Source organism: Myotis davidii, unplaced genomic scaffold (genome assembly GCF_000327345.1).
Source record: "Myotis davidii unplaced genomic scaffold, ASM32734v1 scaffold914, whole genome shotgun sequence".
In the NCBI taxonomy this organism is placed as follows: Eukaryota; Metazoa; Chordata; class Mammalia; order Chiroptera; family Vespertilionidae; genus Myotis; species Myotis davidii.
This window is the reverse complement of record NW_006285484.1, coordinates 957,885-979,921: the sequence shown is the minus strand read 5'-3', so window position 1 is coordinate 979,921 and position 22,037 is coordinate 957,885. Positions and strand designations below refer to the sequence as shown.

At 45.6% G+C, this 22,037-nt stretch overlaps 1 protein-coding gene across 3 annotated transcripts in view; it reads right to left on the bottom strand.

The window, feature by feature from the left end:
• Positions 1-22,037, bottom strand: part of ALS2CR12 (amyotrophic lateral sclerosis 2 chromosome region candidate 12) — a 49,720-nt gene that overhangs the window by 26,791 nt on the left and 892 nt on the right. For all 3 annotated transcript variants that reach the window (XM_006756247.2, XM_015559138.1, XM_015559139.1), the window contains exons 2-10: positions 19,252-19,411; positions 18,670-18,744; positions 13,234-13,282; positions 11,674-11,807; positions 9,218-9,311; positions 7,540-7,601; positions 5,021-5,118; positions 3,966-4,018; positions 1,883-1,982 (exon numbers count right to left, since the gene is read on the bottom strand). In XM_006756247.2, the coding sequence (XP_006756310.1) occupies positions 1,883-1,982; positions 3,966-4,018; positions 5,021-5,118; positions 7,540-7,601; positions 9,218-9,311; positions 11,674-11,807; positions 13,234-13,282; positions 18,670-18,744; positions 19,252-19,364 (778 nt within the window). In that variant the 5' untranslated portion in view covers positions 19,365-19,411. The remainder of the gene's footprint in view (positions 1-1,882; positions 1,983-3,965; positions 4,019-5,020; positions 5,119-7,539; positions 7,602-9,217; positions 9,312-11,673; positions 11,808-13,233; positions 13,283-18,669; positions 18,745-19,251; positions 19,412-22,037) is intronic.

Here is a 22,037-nt window from a genome sequence, read left to right as displayed (position 1 = left end):
TGGGACCCTTGAGTCCACAGGCCGATGCTCTATCCACTGAGCCAAACCGGTTAGGACAATTAATTCCCTTTTAATGTGCATGAATTTCGTGCACTGGGCTACTAGTATAGGATAAAAGCAGAACGACAGGTTGCTATGATGTACACTTAACACCAGGGGGCAGATGCTCAATGCAGGAGCTGCCCCCTGGTGGTCAGTGTGCTCCCACAGGGGAAGCGCTGCTCAACCAGAAGCCCTGAGTCTGGCTCATGGCTGGCAAGCTTGGGGTGGTGGCGGGAGCCTCTCCCGCCTCTGCAGCAGTGCTAAGATTTCCAACTGACGGCTCCAAGACTGCAAGAGGGCACAGGCTGGGCTGAGGGCACCCTGACCCTCCTCCCACTGCCAAGTTTTGTGCACGAGGCCTCTAGTCTTAAAATATAGCTCTTGGCTAACATGACTTTTCCAGCCCTATAAGAGACATTCCACACTTAGCCCTGGGGTAGAAATAGGCTTAAACTTTTCTTTTTTGGGGTGGAACCTGCCAGGAGAGATCCAATCAATATTGAACAGAAGGAAGCAGGGGGGATGGGGCTAACAAATTTCTTCTTCAACATCATAGTACTGAATGGATAAGGAGGCAACTCCCAGGCTTATAGGGTAAGTCTGGTCTGAGCTACACTGTGAGCAGCTAAAGCCTGGTCTCCAAAAACTAGTTGTCACATCTTAACTTAGACCTTGACAACAAGGGATGAGTATAGTATGAGTAGCTAGGAGTCTGGGAATTGACCTGGGCTATGCTACACCAAGATTCTAAGCAAAGCCTCCAACAGGAGCAGCTCCATGTTCCATTCCCAGTCTTAACTCCAGGGTCTTCATGCTACCTTCTAGCAGTCCAGTATCCCACCGGGGTAGGAATAGCCGCAAGAATTAAACTTTTCCAGGGGTAGCTGCATTTAAATGAGTAATTTGTTAAAGCAACTAAATTTGATATGAATTAGGTTGGGGTAGGATGTGAAATAGGTTTGTAGAGGTCCCACTCCTACCTCAACTAGTCTTCTAGGTCAGGGAACAGAATCTCCATAAATTTCTCTCTCCTTTTTCCATTTATGCAGATGCTCAGGGGGGTAGAAAGCTCACCTATGTATGATCCAAACTTTGAGTTAAGTGTTGGAAATATTAAAAATATATAGCAAGCCATGGCTGGTATGGCTCAGTGGTTGAGTGTTGACCTATGAACCAGGAGGTCACGGTTTAATTCCTGGTCAGGGCATGTGCCTGGGTTGAGGGCTTGATCCCCAGTGGGGGGCATGCAGGAGGCAGCTAATCAATGATTCTCTCTCATCACTGATGTTTCTAACTCTCTCTCCCTCTCTGAAATCAATAAAAAAATATTAAAAAATATATAGCAATATATAAATGTATCAAATCAATGTCATATACTTTAAACTTATACAGTGTTATATATATATATATATATCTCAAACATGGCTTACTTGGGGGGGGGGAATATAGAGTACAATGGATTGTGCTGCCCCTCCCCCAACAACTGAATATTTGAAACCTAATTCAAGAATTTTTTTCCTGGAACTTTGGAGTCACCTGTAACTAGATAACAAGTCCACATTCTTACAGATGTTCCAAAGCTTGTTCCAGCCCATGATGGCCAAACTTGGAATCAGTGAGTTTTGGAAGGTGTAGGCTTAGAATCTCAGGTGGCTGAACTTCATAAAAGACTCCACTCCTGTCACTTTCTTGCAAACTCCAGGCACCTTCCATTCGGGAGTCTAGCCATGTGGCTCATCACCTTGGTGAATCCAAGGCTGCCTTCCTTGAGTCAAGACCAAGCTTCATGGCGGTTTTTCGGTACACCTATCGCCAAGATGTCAGAAGCTTCTGTACTCACTTTGCTGTAGCAGGATCTTTTCCCGCTCTGACTTCTCATCCTTCTCCCATTCTGCCTTCTTCTTTGACAACTTATCTTCCATTTCATCATAAAGGCTGTCCTGTGGAGACATAATGGCAACAGAAGCAAAGGGCCCTGAGAAAGGTGCACACTGGCCTAAGGCCCAGCACTGGGCCCTGTCAGCTTCCCTCACCTGAGACCCTTGCTGGGGTGGGGGCCCTATGTGAGTGACTGGGAAAGTAAATTCCAGCCCAGCCCCTTGAGCATGACAGAAGCTTAAACGCCTGGCTCTGCGTGTCTGCAGAGTTTAAAGACAGGTAGTGTTCCCCATGTTAAAGAATCACTTGTCAACTCCCTCTGACTCATGACTCAAAAAGAGCACACAAAAAAACAAAAGAAATGCCCACTAGTTAACGTGACCACTTAGAAAACAAGATGTTTTTCAAAGTGTTCGTTTCCCTCAGTAAATCTAACTTCCTTTGTGGTTAACGTTAAATAAGCCTAACCACTTCATGATGGTGGGACCTCAGAAGGGGGGGCCCAGGACCCGGAAGCTGCCACTCAGAATCCTGACTGCCCTCCTTGCGCGGTTAGCAACAGAATTTACACTGGGCTTGGGCATCAGAGCTCGTTTGTAATTGTGGCCATTTAAATAGAGGCTCTCTCATTTTCAAGGCCGGTGGGCAGCTGTTTCCAGAGAGGTCACACGCTCTGGAGAGGCCCAGATTGAAGCGAACACCAAGTATACATAGGAACTGGGGCAGCTTACCTGCTCATCAACCTGACGCGTCTCTTAGGCTCTGGTCTATGACACTTCCCTGACTGTATGAAGGTACATCCTGAAAAATGAGCTTTGGATTCTAGTTCAAAACTGAAACTATGAGTGGTAAATTGAATTTCAGAGGTGATGCTGGTGCTTTACTTGATTTCCCCCTTTGATAGGATGATCAACTATCCTTGTTTGCCTGGGACTGAGTTGTTTCCTGGGACTCCAGACTTTTGATGCTAAAACCCAAAAGTCCCAGGCAAACCGGGATTAGTTGGTCACCATAGGATGGGGGCTTGCTGCCTTAGCCCTTCCCTGTCCATTCCCTACCTCCCACTCTCTCATCCCCTAGGAAGAAATCCTGCCCTAACTGTCCCTTGGCCTCCATCAAATTAGTTGATTAAATGAATGGGTTATGCCCCGAGATGCTACAGCACTTCCATGTTCTGCTAGACTTCTGTGCATGGGCCACGGAGTTTCAATTGCACTGTACGTGCACGCCCGCATGTGGTATTTTGTGGAAGAGCCACACTCAAGGGGCCAAAGAGCCGCATGTGGCTCATGAGCCGCAGTTTGCCGACCACTGTGCTAGAGCAGTGGTTCTCAACCTTGGCTGCACATTAGAATCACCTGGGAATCTTGTTAAAATCCTGATTTCTGGGCCTCATCCTCCGGAAATTCTGTTTCTTTGTTATGGGGTGAGGCCACAACATTAGTAACAAAGAAACAGAATTTCCGGAGGATGAGGCCCAGAAATCAGGATTTTAAAAAGATTCCCAGATGATTCTAATGTGCAGTCAAGGTTGAGAACCACTGTGCTAGAGGGATACAGTCTTTTTGGGTGGAAATTTGGCCAAATGTATCAAAGACCTTAACAATGGTTACTCCTTTTGACCCAGAACTCTATTAAAATCTAAGATGTCACAAAGTACAAATATGATCAGTCATTGTCTTGGGGCAGTGACAGTTTTTCTTTTTGTTGCTGCTGTTGGTTTATGTATTTCCTTTTAAAACCCCCACTAAAAATAAAATAAAATAGCACTGAGCAGGTACTACTTTTGTAATCACAAACGTATTTTTTGATGGGCTTCTTTAGGCCTGGGTGACTGACTTGTCACGCACGGGAGCCATCATAGTCCGAAGTGCACTCTCCTCCCTGGGCGCAGTTAGTGTGTGCCACTTAGGTGCAAGGATGCTGGGGAGCTGCTGGAATTATTTTCTGGGGCAGAGCTCTAGATTCGTCCCATCATCATCAAGCAAGAGAATGAGTCTTGCTTCTCTTACTCTCATAATCCAATGAGGAGTTCTGGATCTCACCTGATACATAAAAAACATATTCTTCAAATACTTGTATTCCTTTCCCATCTCCTCTGGACAAAAGGAAAACAACAGGATCATCATTATTGCTCTGAAATGCACACTTTCAAATTCAAATGGGAGCTCTCTTGCACACCTTCCCCATGTCAAACTCATCCCTTGGGTGGTAAAACCATGGTGTACCTCAGAAATCACTCTGGAGGCTTATTAGAAACTACTCTTATTAGATGCCTGAACCCCACCCCAACCCTACCGAATCGAGCTCTCAGAGGAGAGCCCCAGTATCTGTCGATAATATGTTTCTCAGGCGATTCTGATGGACACCAAGTCTGAGAACTAAGCCCCAGGATAAACCTGAGTCTTTGGAAGAAGAGAAGCAAAATCTGCCTGCACCTGCCTCTCTCTTTTTAAAATCACACTTCCTAGTGTACACTGATTTTGAAAACAATACATGTTCTCTTTAAAAAAATCTTGGCAATCAGCAAGGTATAAATACCACCTTAAAAAAAATGAAAGGCAATGGAAGGGGAGAAGGCTATAGAATGTCTCCTCTTTGTGGAGATTAGTCTATGAACTCAGAATTCTGAAGAAGACACACTTCCTCTTCTCAGGAACAGCATAAACAATGGGATAAATGGCCAACACAACCCCTATGGATTATGAGGCCACACAAATCATAGTGTGTCAGTTAGAATTTAATGAAGCACCACCATTTGGCTGGTGAGCAAACTTGCTGAATTAGAATAGCATTATATTTGCAGAACTTTAAAAAGTGCTTTCTTATTTTTATCATGCTGATAAAAGGCCAATATTACTATCCTCAATTTCCAGATGGGGAAACTAAGACTTGATACAAAGGGTAAGAAGGACATTGGTAGGCATGGCTTCCCTCTTTTTAGTTTCATTCTCAATCATTCCCTCTTCCTCAGCTTAAGAGGAAACCTTGAAAGTCTAGCTAAAGCCCACTCATGGCCATGAGAGTTCCTCAGCCCTAGACCCACATGGTCAGCCTTCCGCCCTTTCATCATGGTCATTCTTCCAGGTCCTGAACGTACCTAGTTTTTCTTGGGAAGCCAACTTCTCTTCCTTTAAGGCTGCTTTGTAGTTGTTCTCCAACTCACTGAGCTCTGCTGCGTGAGCCTCTTTGAGCTCCCTGTGGTGTCCCGAGAGAAAGTCACAATCATCAGTGAAAAGTCCAGAGTTGAGCTGTTATATTCACCTAATCCCACCTCTCCTCCCTCACACAGAAAGCCAGCGGGCAGGCTGGGGAACCCTCACTTTTTTGAGTCACTTTTTTGGCATTCGTGCAGAGAAGGGGAAAAGGACTCTTGTTTACATCAATCTAGATGGTGAATGGAGCTGGTGGGTGCCATAGATAATGTTAGAGTGCAAGGTCTCTCTAGTCTCCATTCCAGTGTTCAAGATGAGTGTTACAATGAAAGGCTATATGAGTTGTCAAGCCAAGAAAAGACATGGAGGAAACTTAAATGCCTATTAGTAAGTGAATGAAGCCAATTTGAAAAGGCTGCAAACTGTCTGATTTCAACTATTTGGCATTCTGGAAAAGGCAAAGTAACAGAACAGTCAAAAGGTCAGTGCAATAGTTGCCAGGGGTTAACAGAGAGAGAGGGATAAATATGTAGATCACAGAGGATGTTTAGGGTAGTGAAACTATTCTGTATGGTACTATAATGGTGGATACATCTATACTAGTAATAGTGGAATATGCAAATTGTCCGGGATCCCATCACAGTAACGACCAGCAGGCTGCGTGGGATGACCAGGCTGGCAGGAGGGGCAGTAAGGGGCAACCAGGCTGGTGGGGAGGGGGAAGTTAGGGGCGACCAGGCCAGCAGGTGGGGCAGTTAGGGGCGATCAGGCTGGCAGACAGAGGTGGTTAGAGGTGATCAAGCTGGCAGGGGGGCAGTTAGGGCAATCAGGCAGGCAGGTAAGCAGTTAGGAGCCAGCAGTCCTGGATTGTGAGAGGGATGTCCCAGTTTGGAGAGGGTGCAGGCTGGGCTGAGGGGACACCCCCACCCCTGTGCAGGAATTTTGTTCACTGGGCCTCAAGTATAATAATAAAAGTGTAATATGCAAATTGACTGAATGGCTGAACAACCAGCAGCACAACCAGTCACTATGATGTCCATTAATCACCAGGGGACACTCAACCCAGGAGCTGCCCCCAGTCTGCAGGCCCCAGGCCAGCCAAGGCGGGTGCCAGAGGAGGACCCCCAATCGCCCTGCAGAGGGAGGCAACTGGCAGTAGTGGGGGGCGGGGCTGGCAAGCAGGCAGCGCCAGGCTGGCCAAGGCAGGTGCCAGCGCCTGCCCCCCTGCCCGATCACCCCACTGGTTGCCCCACAGATTGGCCCTGATCGCCCACCTGGCCTAAGGACATTACCCGTGCATGAATTTCGTGCACAGAGCCTCTAGTGTCATTATATTTTGTCAAAATCCATAGAATGTGGGTTTGTTTTTTTGTTTTTGTTAAGCCTCACCTGAGGATATTTTTTCCATTGATTTTTAGGGAGAGGTAAAGAAAGAGGGGAAAACAAAGAGAAACATCAATGTGAGAGAAACACATCAATTGATTGCCTACTGCATGAACCCTGACCAGGGAGGAGCCTGCAACCAAGGTACATGGCCATGACAAGAATCAAACCCAAGACCCTTTGGTCCGCAGGCTGATGCTCTATCCACTAAGGCCATAGAATGTGTGTTGACAACACCAAGAGTGAACTCTAATGTATGCTATGGACTTTGGGTGGGAATGCTGTGTCAGTGCAGGTTCATTGAGTGTAACATATGCACACTGGTAGTGCAGGGTGTCAATAATGGCATAGGTCATGTAGATGTGAGGTGAGGGAATATATAGGAACTGTCTGTACTTTATACTCTATTTAACTATGAACCTAAAACTATTCTAAAATGAAACTCTATTAAAAATAAATACGTTAGGAAATAAAAAATAAATAAATAAGTTAATTAATTTTAAAAAATTGTTTTTTAAGGAAACAAGTCTATGACTCCATTAGGAAGACTTCTCTCCACCAGGGCTTCTGAGCCCAGCAGGTAGCGTGGAGGGGATTTTGTGGGCTTCCTCGCCCACACAGACAACACACCTCATTTACTTCCTGTTGATTTGTCCTTGGGGCTCTGGCTCCTGCCCCTCCCATACCTTCTTGCCATTTTGCCCAGGCCCTGACCTAGCAGCCTGGGAGAGCAGCAGTAAGAGTAGAAGAGGAGGAAGGGGAGGAGATGGAGGAGAACCACAGCTGTCTACCACAGAAATCTCATATGCAATTTTTAAAAGATGGCTCTTTGCAGCAACCAACAAAAAGGGAGATTATAATGGGAATGAAACAGTTGGATGAGAGAGTGCAAAACCAGGGGTAACCTTTTCTGTGCCTCAAATCAAACCATCCTGCTCTCCAAAGACATGCATCTCATCTCCCCCACCCCTTGCTACCCAATTCCATTTGACGCTGCCTGAAGTCCAGTGAACTGAAGTCCTGCGAGGATACAGGAGCTTTAGGGTCTTCAGCACACAAGGGCTTGTGCCAGAAAATATACCTGCTCTTGTTTTCGAAGTCCTGCTTCATCTCAGCACACCGGATTTCCATTTCATTGGAGAGCTGCAAGTGAGGCCATCATCAGCCACACAGGATTGAAGACCCCACTCCCACTCGTCTGCAACTTGTGAGAAGCCTTCTGACTCACGGGGTACACCCCGCTCCCTGTGTCTCTCTGTCATCATGAGGGAACAGAACAATTCTTGCCTTGCTCTGTGTGGTCTGGCATGTGATCAGTTTGTAGGATTGGTGCACAGAAACCATGTCTGTCACTACCAGGTTTTGTGAGCAGGCTCGGTCCTCTCTGCTGGACTGTAATCTCTTTGTAAGAGAGTGGCCTTAGACCCTCAGATACAGAATTCAATTGAACAATCATTTCTTAAACAAAGGGCTTGGCCTGGAAGAGCCAAAGAGGTCTATGATTCAGACCCTGCCTTCGAAGAACTGTAAATCCAGTGTTCAAGCCTCGTTGGCAAAATGGCTGGGCTCCAGCAGGCAAGTTTTGCCCACTTCCAGGTGACCTTCCATGCTGGCACATCCAGTCCTCGGCCACTGTCTCAGGAGGAGTGGACACTTCCAAAATAGTTAACACCCACTGCCTGCTGAGACAAGGGTCAGGGGCTTGTCCTTCCCTCTCTGACTGAACCGTGGCACCAGCACTCCTCCCTTGCACAGGGTCACACAACAATTTGGGGTGTTCACAGGTGGAAGAATTTTTATTTTTCGGTGAATGTTAAGGATCACATCTGAGGTCCCTCCATGGAAGTAATCTCTAAATATGTCTTCAGTGAGTGAAAACAGGCATTTTGCCTAAATAAAGGTAAATGCTCTTAGGCTAATTATTTAACTTCCTGAGACTCAATTTTCTTTGGGTAGAAAAAACCCACAAACTTGGCAGGGCTTTCAGATAAACAGAGTAATGACTCATTAGTAAGGGAAGGTTCAGTCTGAGTCATAAGCTGGGTCCCTGTAGGATTCAGAAGCATCTAGGGTGCATGAGAGGGTGAAGGCTGGGCCTGCTGGGAATTCAACCTTTACAAGTGCCTTTCAATAACAACAGGCAAGGTGGGGGTGGGTCTGATTATGGCTCTGGTTTATCACTCCAGTGCAGGCCACCAGGCACACCTGCTCGAAGTGGGGAAGAAGACATTATGATAAAACCGATGGTAAAATCTAAAGGAGGTTTCACCAAAATCCCCAGGAAACCAAAGAGTGTCATTTACATCAGCGAAATTTGGGCTTTGGTAGTTTCAGTAGCAACAGGAAGTGGGTACTAAAGGCTTCTGGGTAGTTTTTGAGCAACACTGGAAGCACTGACCGGCGTGGTGCCTAAGCAAGAGCCTCCACAACCTCTGAAGCGTAACTCACCGCCAGGCGGGAAATGCCAGCGCCCCCTCGTGTGGAGAGGACAGTGGTGGTGAACACCCTGCAGGCACTGGGGGAACTTACAGAAGCTCAGCTAGGCCTGGAGGAAGGACTTGAGTTCTTGCAATTATGGAGGAGGATGGAGACAGAGAAATAGTATTGGGTGGCCCCAGTCCTATGCTCAGAGCTCTCACCTGGGCAACGTGGCTCCTATGAGTCAGGTACTTGGCAGCATGCCTGGCAGATAGCATGATCTGAAAATCTTGGTCTTTCCTGTACCCACAGAGACGTCAGCTAGCTTATGGATCACTCACCGTTGTGTTGGCAGACTGGTGGTCTCTGTTCATTTGCTCTATTATCATCGTCAGCTCTGAGATCTGCTCTTCGAGGTCAGTAATGATATCAGTCCTATGGGATAAGTAATTCTTCAGTCACCCACAAAGCTTTCTCATGCCAGTCAGGCCTCTTCCTGAGCATGACTGGATGTGTTCTGGTGAGAGCCAAGCCATACCATCTGTACCTGTTCCACTATCACTGAGGTGGGGAGAGAGGGGTAGAGGAGTGGAGAGAAGGAATGTGGCAGTAGGGTGGTTGAGCCTCAAACATGGCCCTTTTGTGTAAGTTAGCCAGAGCTGAGTGGCCTATTGAATGGAAGGGAAAGTGGAATATGTCAGAAACCTATTAGGGTTTGACCTTGATTTGGTAATGATAGTTGAAATGGAGGGGGGAGAAGTTCAGAAAATTAGGAAATGAGAAGGTGGGGAATAGGATTGATGCTGACAGTGAGTCATAGGCAAGGAACGGGCCAGAAACTGGATGAGGAAGAGATTTAAGACAGTGGCTTTCACCAGTTAGAGAAAAGTATCACATGATCTCACTCATATGTGGAACCTAATGAACCAAATAAACTGATGATCAAAAATAGACCCAGAGCCCTAGCCAGTTTTGCTCAGTGGGTAGAAGAACATCAGCCTGTGGACTGAAGGGTCCTGGGTTTGATTCCGGTCAAGGGCATATGACCAGGCTGTGTAGGGGGTATGCAGGAGGCAGCTGATCAATGATTCTTTCTCATCATTGATGTTTCTCTCTTTCTCTCCCTCTCCCTTCCTCTCTGAAATCAATAAAAAATAAAAATAAAAAAATAGACCCAGAGACATAGAAGTATGAACAGACTGTTGAAACTCAGAGGGAAGGCCGGGGAGGGTGAGTGGGAAGAGATCAACCAATGAACGTGTATGCATATATGCATAACCCATGGATACAGACAATGGCATGGTGAGGGCCTGGGGAAGGTGGACGGGAGCGGGCTGAAAGAGATTAATGGGGGGGGAAAGGAGGATGTATGTAATACTTTCAATAATAAAGATTTAAAAGAGAAAAAAAAAGATTTGAGAGAGAGAGAGAGAGAGAGAGGTGCTTTCAGACTTGATAAAGGTTTTCTGTGCTTCTGGGTCTGCGGCCTCCATGATGTCTAAGATTATCCAGCTCTGCTTGGTTGATCTGGAGTAGACAGGGTGGAGGGCAGTGCTGTGTACAGTGCAGCAGAGAAGAGGTCTTTGATTTAAGAGGTTGAGAAAACAAAAGGATGTGGGAAGAGAGGACATCAAGGCATGAAAGAGAAGAAAGGGTATGAGAAAGTTAAACAATAGGGAACTCTTAACATGATCTTCAACATAAACACTCACAGCTTTACCAGGGAATAAAACAATTATGGACAGCATTTTATTATGCCATAATTGGTGACAACTTTCTTATTGAGGCCAAGAGGTGCTTGAGGGTGCTGGCTTGACTGTGGGTACATGGCCCATCTCCTGGACAGGGCCTTGGATGTGCAGCAAAGAAAACAGGGCCTGAATGTTCGCACTGGAGGGAACACAGAGACTGGAGTCTGGTTTCTCTAGGCCAGGTCAGATCAGAGTGACTTCCTGCATGGCTCCTCTCAACAGGGGCCTGTGTGTCCTTCAGCCTTATCCTAGTCTGAATCCCTTCCCAAAGAAAACCACTGCTAACAGCTTGGTCATATCCTTTCTATATACCCATATTCCTACATACCTAGGTGATGTGTGTGTGTGTGTGTTCTGTTGCTATTGTTGGTCTTTTAGATTTCTGTCTTGAAAAATAATTTTCATAGCAATTTAAAGCCCAAGGAAGAGACACTCATTGGGGAGCCACTGCAATAGCGTAGGTAGATGGGGAAGGGGAAGGAGAAGACATGAGAGATTTAGGAGGTGGAATGTAAAGGGTGTGGGGAACGCTTTTACATGGCATTGGAGGATAGAGAGTGGGTAGTACTTGAATGACAGAGAGGATGACAGTGTACTCAACTGGGAGGGAGTTAGACCAGAATATTCCAAGCTACATCTCCCAGAGGCATGAACTGAGTAGTACCTTTGGACATAATAAAAAAGGGATGTATACTCGGGCCTCCCAGAAACCCCGACTTTATTTTTAGTTCTCACCCAACAAATTTAGATTATTGTATTAATATCTCATCAGTTCATTACTGTCAGGAAAAACTGCTCTCCTTTAGTACGAATTATACTACACCTAATCCTTTTCCAGAGCTGCTGAGCTGACCTTCATCCTGACTAGAATGGGATTGGAGCAGAGAGCCAGGGTGGAGAGGAGCAGGCAGAGGGCTGAGGCATGAAGGGACTCGCAGCACCTCCAGCGCAGGACTGGGAGTAGACATTAGGCGCTTATCTTTGAGGCCAGGCTGAGCCACCTCGGGAGAGGTTCGAGGAGCTGGATGTTGGTCCAAAGACATTACCTGCGAATTCTGATTTTGTCCATGATCTCTGATTTCAAACGCTTTTTCCTATCAAACATCTCATCTCCCAAAGTGACGGAAATCTGCTCCCTATTCCGAAAGAGGCGATAGCCAGGGCACACGTTGATCACTTCCTGGGCAACAGGGTGGAAGGCAAGAGAATATTGCAGAGAGCTGAGATTCCTCCAAATCCACTAGTGCCCCTATCACATCTACAAACAGAGACTTGAGATGGACTGTGCCCTCCCCAGTTACCATTCACCCTCGTATCTCCATATTTCTCTCCTGAGATCCAATTGTAAGACTCAACTAGATCCTGGATGTCTCCCTATGCCTTTCAAGCTAACATTTCCAAAATCCAACCATTGTCACCCACTCCACATTCTACACCCAAACCCTGTTCCTCCTCTAAGTTCTCTATCATGGCCAGAAGCCAGGAGGCAGCTGAACATTTGGAATTAGACAGGCCTGATTTTAAATCCTGGCTCTGCCACCAACCATAGTTATTCAACATCACTATGCCTCATTAGAAAATAAGGATAATAACTCTTCCTCAAAGGGATTTTGTGAAGCTAAAACAAAATAACATGAGAAAATGCCTAGCACAGGTTCAAAAAAAAACTTTTTCAGTCAGTTCCTTCTCTGTCTCCTGTCAGATGCAGGGCTACCAGCCGCCATAGATTCGGATGCGACTGTACCTTCTACAGTTGTGGACACCCCTGCAGGCGGCCACAGGTCCTGCCATTGTTATCTCCTAAAATAAGAGATAACAATATCTCATCCTCACCCTCTCCTCTCCCAGCCTTGCCCCTGGTGGAGCTGGAGGCCACCACCATCTGTCTCCTGGGCTCAGAGCTACCTCCCCAGCGGGCCAGTCCACCATCAGTCTGGCTCCCTTAAGTTCATCATCCTCTCCACCTGGAGGGCTATGACATTTTGGGGTTTTTTTCCTGCCCATTAAGGGATCGCATGATCCTCTTTGAAGGGGGTTAGGGGAGAAAGGAAAATAGACAAAAGCAGAAAGTAGTAAAAGTATCAATTATATCCCACCAGAGGGTGTGTTTTTTCCCCGTAAAATGTAAATCTTACCTGGTCACATGCCTGTCAGACACATAAAGGTTCCAAGACATTAAAAGGTTTGGGCCCAAACTTCTAAGCAGGTGTCAAGATCCTTCAGGGTTTGCTCCCCATCTCTTTCTCCAATGTTCTCCTGCCCTACCCCCTCTCAGATGCCTTGGAGGCCCCTTGCCCAGCATTTGTGGTTTCCTACACCTGCGCATGAGTTGTCTCCTGTCCCGGACTGACTGCCACCACCTGGTTTTCCTGGCACACTCTCCTCACCCTACACAAGGCAGTAAAGAGGTCATTAAATATTCTCTCTGGGGTCTGGCAGAGCCGAGTCCAAGTCCTGGTCCTACACTATATGCAGTAATTCCAGCACCTCCTCATAGGATTGTTGCAAAGATTCAATGAAGTCAATACATGTAAAAGACCCATGCCTGCACACAGTAGGTACTCAATAACAGTACATCCCACAACCCTCTTTCCATTTTTACTCACAGAAGGTAAATTATTGCTCTCTTCTTGTTTTCCTAAGTGGGTTTTCACTCTGCAAGAGAAATGCATGCTCAGAATCAACCAATGAGCAAAGAGAAGTTCCAAGATCAGCTGTGCCCTGACCCCACCACTCATCTGCAAAATGTGACATTCCTGGGATAATATGTGTGGCCCATCAGTTCTCAAAATATTATACTTTAGAAAATAGAGAATATTTAGTGGTCCAGAGATCATTGGTACATAGGTTGTAATAAAATGGCAGGTAGTGAAAAAGTGGGAAATCAGCTAGTCACTAGTCTAATAGTAGAACCATTTCTAAAATAAGGGCCAAGAAGCTTGGAGTGAAATTCAAAGGGATGATGCATAATCATAAATGCACACATTTTTTTAGTGACATATATGTGATCTGTACAACCACTTTGCTTTTCATTTGCACCAGAATTCCATGTTCTGGGACCCTGAAATTCCAAGTTAATTCAGGATAAGCAAAGTGTTACTATTTTGAGATTTGGTACAGATTTCCTGATCATAATAAATTTTTGTTTCAGGTACAGAAACCTGAGTATATCAGGTACCCAAATATCAAAAAAGTATTTATAAGGAAGTTCACCTAGAAGGTTGAAATATTAGAGTAACTACCTTCTGATGTGCCGACAAGAATAGGTAGGCCTCTCCCCTTGGCCTCTACAATACCACACGTGTACACAACCACTGGCCAACTGCTGTGAAGAGAGACAACTGAAACCTGCTCTGGAATTTCCAGTTCCCCACAATCAAAACAACCGCACTATCATCAGGGGCTGTGGAGTCGGTTACTAGGATGGGACTGGTCCAGAGTCCGTGGCTGACTCTGGATGTGGGGAATGGGGCTGGAAGGACTTTTCCTGGTGGAAGCAGTTCCATCTTGGTTCATAACCATCAGTCTGGTTTAGATCCCACATCTCCCACCCCCAGAGGGGGCCTCCAGAGAAGCACTGAGAAAACAATTCCAAGGATTTGGCTGGCTACCTTAGAGGTGACCACCAACCTTTGATTTTAATTTTCACTGACAAAAAAAAAAAGTCTACGTGTTAAGAAATGGGCATGAGTGCATAATATACACTGATATTTCAATGAGGTCCACATGTAATTTAAGATTTAAAATCATTTAAAATGCAACTTAACTCAACCATATGTTCCTAGTTCAATTGTTCATAATGGATAATTTGGCTTGTTTTCTCTGAATTTAGGAAAACCTTGCTGGGAAACCACTGGATGGCCAATCTCTTTAAAAAGCTGACCCTGGATTTGAGTTTATGTCATTTTTTGCTCTTAATAAATCTCATTGAACAAACTGAGATCTTCCACAGCATTTCTTTAACTTTGGAGCTTCTATGTGGCTACGTAGATACTCATTTTGTCAGAAAATGATGCTTCTCTCATTGAAAAGTAAAAGGTAAGGTTGATCCAGAATGACTCATCTTTACTCTTTTTGTCCTTGTCAATCTGTTACTCAGATTACTCTGATTATAATGACCAAATTGTGACACTTTGTTGACATCGCTGAAAGCACTTCACAATTTCTCATTTAATGAATTCAATGAGTAGTTCATATATGCAAACCACAGCGCTCCGTACCAAGAGAAATGGAATGAGATGTGATAGTTTTATTTAAGAGATGAAAAAAGGCACATTAATACTGAAACTAGAAGACGAAAAAGAATTAAGTGCTGTAGAGAAGTATAGATAAAGAGATTTTCTAAATGTGTCTCTCAGGGATTGAGAGTGCTCTGCCACTGCCATTTTTCAAGGCCTCTGATGTACACAAAAGCAAAAGCGAAACAAAAACAAACCCCAAGAATTGCTAAAATAGGGTTATAAAAATTGAGTTACAGTTCATGTTTAAGAACTGAAAACTTAGAACACAAAAAGCACATTGTATGTCTGCAAGAAAATGATAGGATTCACAAAAAGGACGGATTCAAAGTCCAGGTGGCATGTGTGAGGACGGAGGCCTAAGTTTGTCCCCATTTGGAGGTCATGTCAACGTTTGCCTGGGCCTCTTCCCCAGAGTGCGGCAGCGGCGGCCCTCCTGTGTGGCTGCTCCATTCCCCTTCCCAAGTGCTGGCCAGAGCCAGAGCGGAGGACACATTCCCCCGTGTGTGTTCTTTGAATTGGTTTTAGAAGACATCATGTTTCAGGGAATACGTTGCCTTGAATGGTCTTACTGGAAAGTTATAAATACAATCAGCAGGTCTTTGATAGAGAATTTAAAAATACCCACAAATAATTGGTGTTTATTGCATGTAACATTATAATATTTAAAATTGTTTTTCTTGAGATATTTAAAAAAATACCCACAAAGTGTTCCTCAGTGTATTGCAAAGCCAGAGGAGGACAATGTTGGCCGGGGCTAATGTTGGTGGTCAGAGTGGAGCTGTGGGTCTTAGTGAGGTCTCTCCCAACAAGCACTGGATAGCTGAGGCCTTGAGCTTGTCTGTTGAAATGGAAGTTAGATAAGATCCACAGGTAGGATCATGCCTGCAGGGTGCCAGCACACAGAAGGCAGGCAACCAGGAAACGTTTCATACAGGCATTCCGTGGACTCCTTATTATGAATGGATCCAATTCCCTTCAGGCTTTCCACCATCACTCCATGGAGACAATTCTCTTCGTTGTCACCCAGTTGCAGGCTACTAAGTCCAACAGTACTGCTTGGCCCTCATCTTAACTGACTAGCAGCAGTTTTTAACACAGATAATTAGACCCTCCTTCCTGGAACATTTTTGTTTTGCTTCCAGAACACCAGGTAGATGATTCTTCATCTGCCTCACTGGCCACACCTTCTCGGCGTCCGTTCGATCCTCTCATCTCTTCCACCTCTCAACAGGAGTGCTCTGGGCTCAGTTCTCCCACTTCTTCCTACCGCTATCTCCACTCCTTGCCTTGGAGATGTCACCTGGGTGCAGGGCTCTAAGTACCATATGCTAATGACTCTCAAATGTGTATCCGCAGCTCAGACCTGCTTACCCAGCTGCTTACTTGACATTGCACTTGGAAATTTAGAGAGATCTCAAACTGCCTAAGTGCAATCCCCTACATATGTGCGCCTCATGCAACCTCCCCAGTCACAGAAAATGGCAATTCCATCCTTCCCGGGGCTCAGCCACACATCCTGAAGTCAGCTTTGATTCCTTTTGATTTTTTTTCTCATACTTTATACCCATCCCATTAGCAGATCCTATTGGTTTCTACCTTTAGAATATATCTAGAATGCGACCACTTCTTAGCACCTCTACTGTTTCCACCAGGTTCAGTCATCATCATCCCTTGGTGGGGTCCCTGCAATTGCACATTATCTCCCTTGGCTTCTCCAAGGCTTCTCCTCTTGGTCATTGGAGTAAGTCTTCATTCTCAGTGCAGTAGTCAGATTAGTCTTTTCAAAATGCAAGTTAGATCATGTCACTCTTCTCAGAATCCTCTGTGGCTTCCCAGCTGTTATGGGCTAAGTTGTATCTACCTCTCCCCACTCCAAATTCATATGTTGAAACCCTATCCCCTGTTATCTCAGAATATGGCTGTATTTAGAGATAAGGCCTTTAGGTAAAATAAGGCCATTAAGGTGGACCCTAATCCAATCTTTCTGGTGTTCTCATAAGAGAGATGAGGATGCATAGAGAGACCCTAGGGAGGCACACGTACAAAGGAAATGTCATGTGAAGAGGCAGCAAGCAGGCAGCCAACGGCAAGCCCAGGAGAGAGTCCTGAGAGGAAACCAGCCTGCCAGCACCTAGCTCTTGGTATTCCAGTCTCCAGGACTGTGAGAAAATATGTGTCTGTTGCTTAAGCCACCCCGTCTTTTGTTGTTGTTGTTGTTGTTGTCATGGCAGCTCTAGCAGCTGATACACCATCCCTTTCAGAGTAAAAGCCAAAGTCCTTACAGTGGCCAGCAAACTTCACTGTGTAAATTTCCTTTTGCTGCCGTAACAAATTACTCTAAGTTAAGTGGCTTTAAATAATACCAATTTATTATCTTACAGTTTTAGGGTCAAGTCTGCAAGGGGTCTCACTGGGTGGAAACCAAGGTTCTGGCAGGTTGGTATTCCTCCTGGAGGCTCTAAAAGAAAACCCGTTCCATTGCCTATTTTTCTCCATCTTCAAAGCCAATAATTGCATCACTCCAACCTCTGCTTTTATCGTCACATCTCCTTCTCTGACACTCTGACTTCCTCTTTCACATGTAAGGACCTTTATTGTTACCTGCAGCCCGGCTAGCTCATCCAGGGTAATCTGTCATGGTCAGCTGATTAGCAAACATAACTTCACCTGTAATCTCAATTGCCCCCTGGCAAGTAACAGAACATGGTCACAGTTTCCAGGGATTAGTGTACAGACATCTTTGGGGAACCATTATGACGCCAACCACATTCATCACCTGTTACTTCTCTGAGCTCATCTCCCACCACTCTACCTTCACGTCCTCCATTCCCACCACATTGGTCTCTTTGCTTTCCTGGAAAAGGCGAGGTGTGGCAAGCGAGTTCCTGCTCACAGCCCTTGTGCTTGCTGCTCCCTGACAGGAGTACTTGGCCCAGATGTCACTGTGGCTCCCACTGCCCCCTTTACAGAGGGACTTGCCCTGATCTCCATACATGAAATCATGACTGTCAACTCCAAGAGAGCAGAGGCTCTGTTGTGTTCACTGCTGTTTCTCGCACCTGGAAAAGTGCTTAGCAAATAATAGATGCTCAATAAATATATTCTAAATAAATAAACAGAATACAAAGACTCATGCAAAGACAAAATTAAGTTATATTTATAAGCTTATAAAATATTGGTAAATTTTTAAATTTATAAGTAAAAACATATGCAATTTGTAAACAATCTTAGACACAGGAAAGAAACCCGTAAAAGAGTGAAACACCACCAATGGGAGGCTCTTTGCCTTTAACAGGCATCAAGAACTGTGCCCTTGCCCAGCCAGGTGTAGCTCAGCGGTAGAGCGTTGACCTAGGAACCAGGAGGTCACTGGTTCGATTCCCGGTCAGGGCATATGCCCAGGTTGCAGGCTCGATCCCCAGTGGGGGGTGTGCAGGAGGCAGCCAATCAATGATTCTCTCTCATCATTGATGTTTCTATCTCTTTCTCCCTCTGCCTTTCTCTCTGAAATCAATAAAAATATCTAAAAAAAAAAAAGAACTGTGCCCTTTTAGGGCAGGAGACAGTTGTCAGGGCACCTTAGCTGAGAGCTCAGTTGTGGTGATTCTGCAAGCTGTGGGTGCAGAGGGCCATAGAATCTATCTGTAGGATCTGAGGTTTGGGGGACATCACAGTGGATTCTCTGACATTCCTGGCAGCAATGAGTTCAAGTCGCAGGCAAGGGTGTGAAGGCCAAGGAAGGAGATTGTTTTATTCACGTACCTCAAACCATTCCCGCCCCGTGCACATGCAGATACTTACTTTGGGGAGACAAAAGGTTTTGTTGGTGGTTGGACATAATTTTGTTTTTTTGAAGCTGGAGGAAGAAGAGTTAGCCTGAAAGGAAAAAATAGACAGCAAAAAGGGAAAACTGGATATTCCGAACATTGTTTTAGCACTCCCAGATGAGGTACGTCTCCACAGTGACCCCCAAATTAGAATACATGGGCTGACAACAGATGATCTTTGGCAACCTCAGGCTGAAGACCCTAGCACTTGCTCACTGTCCTAGGGGGTCCCGGGTTGGCAGCACAGTTTGCCCCCAGTTCCCAAAGCTCTTGGTCCCAGATGGAGGGGCAGCTGCCATGGGGTCCTTTGGTTGGAAGCCCTCCTCTCTCTGCTCAATCATCTCTGAGATTCCTCACGTACAATGACACTGAGCCTAGTAGGACCGGCTAGAGCAACGTGCAGCTAACAGGCCGACAGGGAAAGCCGTGTAGAGCTAGGCTTTCTGGCCCCCTTGGGATCTTGGCTACCAAACTGTTTTGGGAATCTTGTGAGAGAAAGAAGGCTGCAAATGGACCCCAAGCCCCCAGGCCCTTGCCCATTCCAGGTAATGCTTACTTGGGCTTCCCTGTAGAGGTTTTTTTTGGTGGCTGAGGGGTCTTGATTAGCTTCCGTGGTTCCAAGTTCCAGGGGTCCCAGCAGGTGCAGTAGATGAGAGGGTTGTGGTACATGGTAGGCGGTCTGGGGCAGTCTTGGCTGCTAGGTCAGGAGGCCCTTGCTGAAATGGGGGGGAGAACAGCAGAGTCATACCATCCAGTCAAAGCAACAATGCATAGAGACAAGCTGGGAAGAACCCAGGGAAGGTCCAAAGCACAAATGGTAGATTCTGGAGGCTGCTGATCTGGTTCAGGGTCTTGACTATAGAATCACACCTCTTTCCTTGCCATCTCAGGCTTGACTTGAAAGCAACTTAAAATTTGCTCTGAGTGCTTACTGTGAGCCAGGTATACAGTAAGTGATCAATTATTCTTTTCTTTTTAAATATATTTGTATTGATTTCAGAGAGGAAGGGAGAGGGATAGAGAGTTAGAAACATCAATGATGAGAAGGAATCATTGATTGGCTGCCTCCTGCATGCCCCACACAGAGGATAGAGCCCACAACCTGGGCATGTGTCCTGACCGGGAATGAGCCATGACCAGGTTCATAGGTCGGCGCTCAACCACTGAGCCACTCTGCCTGGGCTAAACTACCCGTTTACAGATGAGGATACTGAGGCTCAGAGAGCTCATGGAGGTAGCAAGTTACAGGGTAAACAGTCCACCTGACTCCTAAGCCCTTGCGCTTTCATCAGGTCACATTAACTCTCACTGAAGTAAAGAGAAATCCCTTTGGCGGGTCCTGCACAGGGACTTTCCACACAGAACTTGGGCGTGGAAAATGAGCTCTGTTATTCAAATTAAACTGGATCTCCCGGTTTCTCATTCCTGGTCGCCTGCCTGAGTCACAGTCAAAACGCTGCCTTTTTGGCCCTGTAAAAAAAAAAAAAAATCACACACAAAAATCTCCATTATGAAAGCTTGTGTGAAAAACAACTACCAGATAAACATGATCACACACGATTACACTTATTATCCCTTCCCCTCCGCTCCCCGCTCCACAGAATCCCACTAAAACGAGAGCGCAGGGTTAAAATAGGCTGTTTCATAAAAACGAAAGAGAATGAGAGAGGAGACAGTACCGCACAGGTGATGTCAGGACACGCTTGGCACAGTAACTTCCTCACTGAGCACACCATAGGCAGCTGCAGCGTGTATGTCTGCAAAGGGGGTATGAACCAGAAGGAGCCAAATCCCAAGACTCAGAACTTGGAACTGGGAGATTATCTGATGGAACATATGGGCATTTCACAGGTCCCCCTTGGGAAGTCAAATAATGCTCCGTCGCCCCTAAAACACAAAAATCTCTGGAACCTGTGAATAGGCTACCTTTTTGTGCCAAAGGCTTTATAGCCATGATTAAGTTAAGGGTTTTGAGACGGGAAGATTATTTGGATTATTAGTGTGAGCCCAAGGTAATCACAAGCATCCTTATAAAAGGAAGTTGGGGTGTGGGGGTCAGAGTCAAAAAATGGTCAGGCAGGAGTGACCAAGAACGGGCCATAAGCCAAGGAAAATGGGCAGCCTTTAGAAGCTGGAGAAGGCAAGGAAATGATTCTCTTATAGAGCCTACCGAAGGAAGGAGGTCTTGCCAATACCTCGATTTTAACCCATTTTCAGATTTCTGGTCTCAGGATGGTAAGATAATAAATTGACGTTGTTTTTTTGTTTGTGTTTTTTTTAAAATATACTTTATTGACTTTTTACAGAGAGGAAGGAAGAGGAAAGAGAGTTAGAAACATTGATGAGAGAGAAACATCGATCAGTTGCCTCCTGCACACACCCTACTGGGGATGTGCCTGCAACCAAGGTACATGCCCTTGACCGGAATCGAACCTGGGACCCTTCAATCCACAGGCCCACGCTCTATCCACTGAGCCAAACTGGTCAGGGCTTGATGTTGTTTTAAGTCACTGAATTTGCGGTAATTTGGCACAGAGCATTTGTAATAATAATGAAAAACAAACAGAAAATTTAGAAAAAACTGAGGGGAAGACAATGAAGGGAGGATGAACAAGTGTTAAATCCTCATCTACCATAGCAGGAATTCAATGGAGAATGTCTAAAAATTAACAAATGGGATAGAGATAAATTATTTAGAAGTGTGAAGCTAAGTTTCAAAGTAGTAGCTAAAAATGTTGAAAATAATGGCCCCTTGAGAGCACACTGAGGAGCAGAACTGAGAAGAAGGGCGGGGCAGAAACTGTGACTTCTCATTAATGAATGTGTAACACAATTTGATTTTCAAATGCCAGTGGGTTGATAAAAAATTAAATCTACCACCAAACATCATGTTATGGGAGCGCAGAGACCAGTAGCAGCATTACAATGACAGTAGATTTAACTCCAATTTCTAAGTCAGTGACTGGTTTCCACTAGTACACTGGAATAAATTTGTTTACGAAATCAGCTGAAAAATGAAACACACATTTTTTTCTCTAACATGACTGCTGCTTGAGAAACCCAGATAGGTGGTCTAATGACTTTTAGAGCTAAAGGGGACCTTAACATTAAACCCATTTTACAGATGATGAAACTGAGACTCAAAGGCGTGCAGCGACCCTGGGACCCTTCACGGGCTCCTTTAGTAGCACAAATAGGTACAGTTAGCTCCTGCTGAGAGTACCATGCAGATGCGGGGGGTGGGGGGCGGGTACCCAACACCTGCACCTCGCCCTCAGGAAGCGTGCAGGTCCCGGGGGACCGAGCGAGCGGTGCAGCAGGGCAGGCAGGGGGGAGAGACAG